The sequence below is a fragment of the Spinacia oleracea genome, chromosome 6 (assembly GCF_020520425.1).
Source record: "Spinacia oleracea cultivar Varoflay chromosome 6, BTI_SOV_V1, whole genome shotgun sequence".
Taxonomy (NCBI): domain Eukaryota; kingdom Viridiplantae; phylum Streptophyta; class Magnoliopsida; order Caryophyllales; family Amaranthaceae; genus Spinacia; species Spinacia oleracea.
Window position 1 is genome coordinate 124,000,432 of NC_079492.1, and position 10,990 is coordinate 124,011,421.

The 10,990-nt window shown below is 35.6% G+C and overlaps 1 protein-coding gene and 1 pseudogene across 2 annotated transcripts; one reads left to right on the forward strand and one right to left on the reverse strand.

Moving 5' to 3' along the window:
• Positions 1-448: 448 nt before the first annotated feature.
• On the reverse strand, positions 449-4,330 carry LOC110788609 (cytochrome P450 89A2-like; annotated as a pseudogene).
• Positions 4,331-4,471: 141 nt separating this feature from the next.
• Positions 4,472-10,846, forward strand: LOC110788608 (thiamine pyrophosphokinase 2). 2 transcript variants are annotated; one of them, XM_021993229.2, is made up of 6 exons: positions 4,472-4,855; positions 4,962-5,058; positions 5,818-5,890; positions 7,332-7,433; positions 7,709-7,958; positions 10,363-10,846. In XM_021993229.2, the coding sequence occupies exons 1-6, from the start codon at positions 4,474-4,476 to the stop codon at positions 10,476-10,478; spliced, it is 1,020 nt and encodes a 339-aa protein (XP_021848921.2). In that variant the 5' UTR covers positions 4,472-4,473; the 3' UTR covers positions 10,479-10,846. The 2 variants fall into 2 exon arrangements, with proteins under 2 accessions (XP_021848921.2, XP_021848922.1); XM_021993230.2 differs by having other exon boundaries at positions 4,475-4,855; positions 4,957-5,058.
• Positions 10,847-10,990: the final 144 nt, after the last annotated feature.

The following is a 10,990-nucleotide window of genomic DNA, read 5'->3' on the forward strand; positions in this document are numbered from 1 at the left end:
TCGTTTTGTTCAATTGAACATGTAGATATATAATTGGTTAAAGTAAATAGAAGACCGAAGAAACCAGAAATTAATTGAAGTCACTGCCAACGGCGAGACTACCCTTCATTTAATTTGGCAGTCCTTAACCGCCAATTCGAAGTCTTCGATCAAGATGTACGTTAATTGAAAAGCTTAGCTATAAATTTATAAAGATCCTGAGGTGATAAATCTTGCTGATGATTATGCGCATACAGTCTTGCAATTAGTCGAGTCCATGAAACAGATTCAGGTACTAAACTTTCTAAGAGACGGCCTAATAAATGAAGCACAAGAGCCTATTGTATCAGGCCTGTCAGCCATTAGAATTCCCATAGAAATCAAGATCATAGTAAGAAAGAAATCTCGCATCAGTCACCTGCAGCACCCTCATCATTCCAAGACCATCAATCTACTTTCAGAGAGCATGAATCCAAAAACAATCTTGATTGGCATTCCTTTTTTTGGTTTCATTTGTTTTCTCAAGGCTATCAAAGTAAAGGTATTTTAATTAAAAGTAAGTAAACTAATACAAAAAGTAAATAATAAAACTAATTAGCCAACACATAATAATTAAAATGTAAAAAGTAGACCAAACATCATTAACTAACTTATCAGCAATCATAAAATTTATGACCGCGTTTTTGGGTACTATGTACCCACCCAACTCTGCGTCTTGGGTGACAGTTTGTGGAAGAACAAAGTGACATGGTGGATAACGTCTCAGTCCCTCTAATATTACAACCTTAAGATAAGGCATCTTTGACCGTTCATGTTCTCCAACTTCTCCACCAAAAACAACAGCTCCTTTAATCTCCTTGAAAAGCTTAGCCTGGATTTCAGGGTACTTGACAAGATTGGCCATAATCCACTGTAATGTTGTCGAGGTGGTATCAGTTCCTGCATTGAGGAATTCAGAACAAAAACTCAAAAGTTGCTCCTGAGTTAGCTTTCTCTGGTTGTTGTCACCATCTGGGATTTCCATTGTCAACAAGCTATCAGCATAGCATATGACCAAACCTGTTGGTGTTGTTGTTCTGATTATTCCTTGCTCTAATCTTAGGAATCAACACCTCGTTCTGTTTCTTCCTCATCTCGTAAAGCTCATTCCAACGACTGCTAAGCAAAACCCGAGTCAAGAAAGGCCATAGATTGAGTATTGCAAAGTATCCGAAGGAAGTGAGTTGGATGTGCTGCATTGCTTCAATCTCTTTAAGCTGGGATTCATCCAACTTATCCCCGAAAACTTTAACACAAGCGAACAGAACATGGAAAAACGAAAATGATCAATCACCTTGACAGCATCAGCATGATCTTGACCACTGGAAGCACTTAGATGATTAAGTAGGATTTCAAGAGCCCAAGTCCGAGCATGGGAGAATTCCTTGGCCTTAGAAGGATGCAGGAACTGTGTTGTCATATTGCGTCTGAAGAGTCTCCAATTGGGCCCATAACTTGCTGAACTGATGTTGGGTTGGTTACTGCTGAGTCAAAGTAAAGGTTTTCCACTTAAAAGTAAATAAAATAATGCAAAAATTAAAGACGAACCTACGTAAGATTTGAACTCACATCTTTGTGCATTTTCACAATGCTCTACCAATTGAGCTAGTAGGCTAGTGTGCTCATATAGAATAAATAAAAGAAATAAATATTTTGAAAGTAAATCAAAGTGTCTCAACAGTAAATTAATAATGCTCAAAAGTGAATTTGAAAATATCAAAAGTAGTATATGTGAACAGCGAAGTGATAAATGAGCGCAATAAATAAGCATAGAAGCTCCGAGTCAAATATGTCTAGCACCAGAACAATGTAAGAGCACCTGAAAAACAACACCTAAACAGTCTGAAAACAAGACTGCAGGCATTACTACAATCCGAGCTTTTGCCTACCCTACATGTTCTCAAAAATCAGGCAACAAAATAACGACAGTAGCTCACATTTCTGCATTAGCCACTCAAGAACCTCTTCAATAGGAATTGTACTACAAGGTCCAAAGCAGGTTAGCCTTCGCCTTCATGTTGCTTACACTTCCTCACGACCCCTAAGTACTAAAAGAAAAAAGAAAAAAAAGTGATTTTGCTGCTGCTTCTATTTGAGTCGTTTCTTTTGAAGAAAAGTAGGTGATCTTATTTTAGTGGATTTAAGACAAACGAAAGTAATTGGGAAGGAGATGGGTGAAATCTAAAAAGTAAATAATAAAAACCCAAAATTAAAGGTTTTCCAATTAAAAGTAAATAAAGTAATACAAAAAGTAAAGTCGAACCTACGTAGGATTCGATCCCCACGTCTTTTGTGCATTTGCACAATGCTCTAGTCTCTACCAATTGAGCTAGTAGGCTAGTGTTTTTAAATAAACTAAATAAAAGCAAAGCAAAGCAAAAACACCGCCTTGATTTCTTCCAATGCCTAGTTATCTTAAAGTATACTAAATCTCTATAAAAGTAAACTAAATTTCTGCAAAAGTAAACTATATGTAGTATTATTTAAGGTGTCCTGGCTGATTTTTTGAGAACATGCAAAGGGTACAATTCCGAAGTGCCTGCAGTCCGATTATTTTAAAACCATTTAAGTGAAGACTAAAGAGTAAATTAATTTAATGAAAAGTATGATATTATAATACGGCCATGTGGAGTAAAAGTTGCATCTTGGCAATAATGTGCAGAATATATCAGATGGAAAGAGAATGTTCAGACATTAATACAAGCAGAAGCAACCGTATGGCTGATTATGGATAACAATAGTCAATAACATCAGTGGTAACAAGAAGGAACTCAATGTGCCAATGACATACATCTCTTACTAAATGCAACCAAGCAAGGGGTTGTAAAAACAGGATTAAGTGGTTGACTATACAATTTCTAATGCATAAGATGCTTATATCATTCCTTAGGAACAGTAATGATAACCTCATAAGTGTATGTCGCGTGGAGATCAAGCGGAAGTTGATTTGATAAGGCTCCTAAACCTCCAACTATCACATCAGGAGCTAACTTCCCATCCATGTCAATGTTATGACCGAGTTCTTTCTTCCCTAACCTCAAACACCACCCTGTCAAAACTACTTACATTTGACTATAAAATTCTATCAACAGATCCTCATGTTCCCACAAGTAAATTATCAAACTATAGATATAATTTAGGCTTATATCAATGCAGAACACTTTTGCTTCCGAATTCTGATATCCACAATTGTGTTTCAGCTTAAAATTCCGAAATGCAATCAAATACAGAGCGGGTCTTTTCAGGTTTGGCAATGAGGCATATTTACCTAAATTTTAGTACAGATTTGTCATCACCCTAAAACTATAACATCAATATAGGTTAAATTACCAACCGTATCAGGTTTGTTATAGCTATTAAACCATAACAAGAACACAAGTAAGGGCACCTATCATTGCGGATTGATTCCTTGTGAGACTACTGAATTCAGTAATAGGCAGTTTCTCGGAGTATTTCAGGTTACTTGAGACTAGATATTAAGAGCCTAATATGAGAAAGAGAAACAAGAACTAAAGGCCTGAGATTTTACTTCTCAATTCTCATAGACGAGAGGATTGCAAGAGAAACTCCAAACTTCTAAAAATCTTAGAAAAGTAAACAATACAACCTATGAAAGTAAACAATCATAAAATAGGAGCAAACTCCATTCTTCTCATCTCAACCTTGTAAAACTGAAATAACAACTTAACTACTTCATATTTTTATATCATTCAAAATTTACCATAAATCTTCTGAAATAAAAACAAACACATGTAAAAAAACAAGAAAAAATAGATTAAAACCCTAAAAACTGAAATCCTTAAAAAATCAAAATCTGAAACCCCAAATTTAGATATCAAAATCGCAAACAATGTAACAAATTCACAAAATGAAAATCATAAATTAATTCCAATATGTTCAATCAAGCATGAATTCGACCAAAACAAAACCCTAAATAATCGACCAAATTTCGATAAAAAAATAAGAACTTCAATCCAAAAAATCGAACAAATTAGTAACTGAAGTTCAATCAATACCTGCGCGAATTGAGAGAGATGAAATCGCAAGAAGGTTAAGCAATTGCAGGAACAATGAGGCTTCTTGACATTGAATATGAAAAATATACTCACATAATCTCCGGTGTCTGGGGAGGAGAGATCGCCGGCGAGTGTAAGGACGGAGAGAGATCGGCGACAAGATCGATGTAGAGTCGCACACCACCGTCGCACCTCCATCGTCAGATTTTCTTTGGTTTTTGAGCAGAGGAACTCTGTGGATTTGATTTCTGGTGGACAAATGGTAGTTGTCTCCGCAGGATAGAATGAAAGTATAGAGAAAAAAAGTTGGTATATTTATGGCGCGTGAACCACGCGCGCGAAGTGATTATCCTCGGTCTGTCACTCACGCGCGCGTCAGGCCGTGTGACCCAAAAGCTTTTGACTGTCAAACACGCCCAAAATTCATCAGCCATCTACTATGAGTCGGTATGACCAAATTTATCAGAGACATAAAACAGAAACAGGGCTCACAAAAATCGACGAGTTAAGAAAAACGAAATACCAAACTCACCAATTCCGCCATAATTGGAAGAATTCCATGGTTTATTTAAACCAAACACCTCTCCTTCAAACTCCATTGACAAACATCAAGCTAATCTCCCAACTCAACAACAAATCCCAACAAATAAATTCCACTTTGAACCCTGATTATTACAGTAATAATATGGAAGCAATGCAACACTCTTCGTCTTTTCTTCTTCCTTCAATTCCTATTGAACAAGGTGCTAATTCGCTAAATTACGCCTTAGTTATTCTTAACCAACGCCTACCTCGTTTTGCCCCTCTTCTATGGGAGCACGGTAAATTTTCTCTCTCCTATTTTTATTGGGTTTTTGTTTTTCCTTTTTTGGTAATTTTTGGCGGTTAGTTTTTGATTTGGGTGTGTGTATTTTTTGCGTAGAACAGCAAAATTGAGAGTTTGCGCAGATGGAGGAGGGAATCGTTTGTTCGATGAAATTCCGCAGTTTTTTCCTGAACAAAATCCCATTGATGTTCGCAACAGGTTTTTTTTTTTTTTTTTAAATAAAAAAAATTTGTTATTTTATGATCATGATATATTTCAATGTGAACTTTGTGTAATTATATTGGGAATCCTGTGTTTTTTCTTCTTGATTTTAGGTGTTATTAATTTCTTTGACTTTTTTTATTAAAGAAAAAAATTAAATGGTCTAATATGTTGGGTTGAGCTTGTTGATTGTTTGTTGTAGTTATGGAAATGTTGGGTTGAGCTTGTTGATTGTTTGTTGTATTTATGGAAATGTTGGGTTGAACTTGTTGATTGCTTGTAGTTATTGAAATGTTGGCTTGAATAATGCGCAAAAGTGGCACTTTGTATCATCTTGATAAAAACAAATGCAAATTTTTAGGTGAATTGCTGTAGCTAATTAGCACCCAACATTGAAATGGTTATTATTTTTAGGTGGGTTGTGGTTTTATTTATGCTTGAAATGGTTTATTTTGGTTGGAATGTAACTTAGTGAACAAGCCTAATTTCGAAGAAACAAAAGGAATGATTTGGATTTATATTGGAAAATGCAGAAGGAAAATGTTTATCGTAGTGTGCTTTAGTCATGTATTGGAATCAATTATTGGAATCAATACTGATGAACTCTGAAGTTGCCTTGCGCCTGTGTATTAGCTACCCTTTCAATAAATAGTATATGCACTTATCATCTTGATTGATTTTGTGACTTGGATCTTATGTTTGTGTTCGTAAAGAGTGATTACTAAAATTTTAATTCAAGTTTTCGTTTTGTCACAGGTATAAACCTGATGTAATTAAAGGTGACATGGACTCCATCAGAGAAGATGTTCTGGATTTTTATGCAAAATTGGTTAGTGGTTTCATTAGTCAGAATATCCTAAGAATAATGCTTTTAGGAAAGGCTGTTTTCGTGCTGGATTTATGTATGGCAACCAATTTTAGTATTTATCCAAGCTTATTCCATCTCGCTTATATATGGATTTGTTTAGGTGTTGAAAAGTTTAAACATTTCCAGAATGAGTTAGTGTTACTATTTAACTCCTGATTATGATGAATTAGATAAAATGATGTAGTAATTTGAATTCTACTGTTTTGTTTTGAATCAAAGGTCTATGGAAGATAGCCTCTCTAACTGGGAGCATAGAGATAATTGCTGTTTTCATACATCAGGCCTACAAGCACCTGTATCTGTATGTGGGAGCTTTGTGGTCTATGTAATTGATGTTATCGGTATATGTGCTTGTCTACTGTGCATGGGGTATAGTGAAGGACAGAAGAACTAAAAGTTTCCTGATATAAATGGGTTTTGAACTCTTAATCCCGTGTATTGATACTTTGATGGCGGTTAAGTCTTCGGTTCTTGTCACTTGAAATATGTACTCAAGCTAGTTGCTCCAAGCCTGTCTCAAAATCGTATTCCAGTTACTCTGAATTTCGTTGTCTCCTTTTAGTTCAGATAACGCTTAGTGGTTCATGTTGCTTGAATATATTCCGAGGATGCTCAATTTCTAGGTCATGTCGGAAAAACTTTGCTTGAGTGAAGGAAGTTTCACATATGACATGTCTAGGGGGCTTATGTGAGCTGCTTCTCTTATATTTGGGTAATGGAATTATAACTAGCTCTGGTTTTGTCAACCAAACAATTTTATGGCTTTCTGTATCGAGGGTATATATAACTTGGTTTTTTCTTGTAACTCAAATCATGCATGATGAATTACAACATAATAATGGTTTTTTAATGTTAATCATCTAGGTTTATCCTATGAAATTCTTTTTAAAATGTTTCCTTTCTCCATCTCTGTGCCCTTGCTAGCGCCATGCTTCCCTTTCTCTGTCTCTGATTCAAAATTTCCATAAGTAACTGATATTAACTTGATGGGAACATATGATAAACCAGTCTCTGATATTGATAACCAAGACTGAATCTCTTCACTTGCATGATCATAATCTGCTTATAAGAGATTGGCCATTGATTACCTGAGGCTGCTTAATGGCCATTGCAAATGTGAAAGCCCTTACTGTCTTGCATAATCCCGTCTCAGACGTTATTTAGTTTATGCCTCTACTTACTGTATTTCCCAACATACGTGATTTCTTGATCTTCCGCTTCTAAGCATGTTGTTACTTTAGGGCATTTGTCTGAGAACATGAGCTGTTTTTCTCCCCTTCTATGTCCTTGATTTCTACTTATATGTTAACTTGCTCTAATTGTGATTTTCCACAGTTTTTAAAAAGCGCATGATTCTGTTGGCTTATTGTTGACATTGCTACTGCTGGATTTCTGATGTCAGGGGTGTGATGCAATAAATGAATCTCATGACCAAGACACCACAGACCTACACAAGTGTATATCACATATCAGTAATTTGACACCAGAATCTGAGAAATCGAATGTAAGTTTCCTTCATATGCTCTTCAGCAGTTTACATCCCCACCCCCCCCCCCCCCCCCCCCCCCCCCCCCCCCCCCCCCCACCCCCTCTCTTGTTGTGTACAAAGCTATTGTGTTTATGCTCTGCCTGTAGTATATCCTTATCTGTTTTGTTGCAATCTGATCATATACATTTGTTACAAGCCTGGTAAATGAGCCGAAAACTGTTTTTCCCCCTTTTATTTCCTTCATAAAATTTGTGTTGGAGTTAATTGGTTGGTTGTTATGTACGTTGCAGCTGTGCATTCTTGTTACTGGAGCACTCGGTGGACGCTTTGATCATGAAGCGGGGAACATAAATGTTCTTTATCGTTTCTCTAACTTGCGAATAATACTTATTTCGGACGATTGCTTGATCCAACTTCTCCCAAAAACTCACCGCCATGAGATCCAAATTCAATCTTCTGTTGTTGGTCCACATTGTGGACTATTACCAATGGGACAGCCTGCTTTTCATACCACCACCTCTGGGCTGAAATGGAACCTCGGTAAGTAGATTTTTTGTGCTGTTCTATTTGTGCTAAACTGCATAGTTCATTTTCGCGCTTAGGTTTTTCTGTTATGTCATGATACGTTTTTGCTCGAATAACTGCTAAATTGTTGGTTAATCAGTGTATTTTCTCATTTTTTTGATTCCTTTTTCTTACCTCTTCTCTTGCTTGGGCTCTTGTTAACCCATATATGGAAAGAATATCAGGACATTCAGTATGGTAAAGAAAGCCATTAATTGTGCAATTAGCAGAACTGCTATCCTTATTAGCCAATTAGGTATACAAATGACTCAATTAGGGTTAGCCTAATCAAGATCCTCAAACTTAATAGCATGTCAATTAACTTGCTACATTCATTTCTTCCCTTAGTTTTGTGAAGTTTTTTTTTTCTAACTCTTAGATCTGCCTGAATATATATGCACCACTGCATGTCTGTATGTATTTGAACTATGTAACCTAATTTTAGTTTCTATGATACTAGCCCTATCAAAACTTACTTCAGATGTGAATTTTAACTTGCGGATCCTTATTTGAACCTACTTTCCCTTACTAGAACTTAATTTAATTGATTAGAACTTGTTAAACTTCAATTTTTTAAGATAAAAGAACATAATTTAAATGCTCCCTATGGTGTCAGATGTGATAACTGTCTCAAAATTTAGGTTTTTTTGCCAAAAAGGACCTTTTATAAACGTTTTTTTGCGAGAAAGGACCTTTTATGACGAAATTGGTGAAATGGGACCTAAAATATAATTTTTTTTGTTGATTGGGACCTTTTACCGGTTTCTTGGAGTTGATCCAAGATTCCGGCAACGACTTTGACACGTGGCAACCGGAGAAGGCCACGTGTCCATTTAATGATTAAAAAAAAAAAGTTTGCCCCCCCCCAAAAAAAAAAAAAAGTCCCCCGAAAAAAAAAAATTATCGATTTTTTTTTTGCCCCAAATCGATTTTTTTTTTTTTGGCCCCAAATCGATTTTTTTTTTGCCCCAAATCGATTTTTTTTTTGCCCCAAATTGATTTTTTTTTTTTTTGCCCCAAATCATTTTTTTTCCCCAAATCGATTTTTTTTTTGCCCTAAATCGAATTTTTTTTTTGCCCCAAATCGATTTTTTTTTGCTCCAATTCTCCCTCCAAAATCCCAATTGCCTTAAAGTTCGTCACTGAAATTGTCTGCCACGAATGAGGTGTGCTATTTTTTCCCCTCAATTTCCTCCTCAATTGTTCTAATTTTTGCGTCGAAAAAATTAGGGTTCTTCGCAAAATTGGGGCGAAAAAAATCGATTTGGGGCAAAAAAAAAAATTCGATAATTTTTTTTTTTTTGGGCAACTTTTTTTTTTAATCATTAAATGGACACGTGGCACTCTCCGGTTGCCACGTGTCAAAGTCGTTGCCGGAATCTTGGGTCAACTCCAAAAAACCGGTAAAAGGTCCCAATCAACAAAAAAAATTATGTTTTAGGTCCCATTTCACCAATTTCGTCATAAAAGGTCCTTTCTCGCAAAAAACCGTTTATAAAAGGTCCTTTTTGGCAAAAAGTCCCAAAATTTATCACCTTGGTTGTATTTTTGTTCCTTCTCCTTGCTCGGAGTGACAACGTGTGTCAGTTAAAGTATTGCGATTATCATAAACGGAGGAACAATAAAGAACGATGTCATTTCCCTCTATGCTTTGCTATTTTCCCTCTTTCAGTCCATTTTTATTTGCCATATATTGGGAAAGAGATTTACAAAGTAAGTAAACCAACATCATTTATTACATTCCCCTTTCTTCATTTATTGCCATATGAGGTATGAAATTGTGAATCACATGCTGCCAAAGGGGTACTAATGAATGACATGCAGTCCCATACTTATGCTTGATCCTGTATTGAGTGGTAGATATGTTGTATGCGTGCATCAGACTGCCTTCTATTATTTGTCGGCAGCCGACATTGCCATTCTTGAAAATGATATCCATGTGCTAAGGTTAGGTAAAACCACCATGTAGGTCTGTTTTATTCATCTAATCTGTTGTGACTTACTCCCTCCTTCTGTAATTGATATATGTATTATTTTAAAACTACTGTTAGAAGTTGTTGCCTTCCCTAAACAAAGAACATTTTATAATCGATTTTTTCAATTTGCCACCAGTATAATGTAAGCAATGGGGAGATTATAGAAATGACAACTGTTATGAAGGTTGGATTTATAAGAATGGTAACATCATGTCATAACCTTAATTACAAGGGGTTTAGGAAAATGTGACTATTAATCCCGGACAGATACGAGGGGGTTAGCTAGTTTCTGTTTGTTATGCTTATTGCTTATTTCTGTAAGTTTATCCCCCTCCGCCGGTGGCTCAGTGGTGTGATCTATGTGTTTTAAGTTTTAACATAATTTCCTCCCTCTATTCTTTCAGATGACACGGAGATGATGTTTGGCGGTTTGTTAAGTACATCTAATATAGTGACCGGAGATATAGTATCTGTGCAGTCTGATGCAGATCTTATTTGGACAATATCCATCAAACACTGATTTCACGTTTATGCAGTTTTAAGAGAACATCACATATGCTCTCATCACAAAAAATTTCTAACTTACTCTCAAGTCCATCAACTCGATCCTGCAATACAAAATAGTATCTGTTCACACAGATTTTGCGAAAATAAAGGTGTCAAGAAAGTTGAATAATCATCATTACTAAAGTGGAGATATTAGTATGGTTTAGAGCATTTACAGTTATGTTATCTTCAAATTCATTATATACTACATTTTTTTTTTTGAGGGGCATTATATACTACATTGTTACTACATAGTTGATTATTTGTATTGTCTATATTATCTTACAATCAATATTCTTTTCCATTTTTGTGAAAATAATGAAATATTTTTCATCTGTTCAATCTTTTCTTTTCTATAAGTCAAGTTAGCTGCAAGGCATTTAATTCACCATTTCCTGCATTCAAGTATGGGTTTGGTGGGGGTATGTATGAAAAACCTATTCTTGATGTCTGCCATAATTTTTTATTATTATTTTTATAATCTGG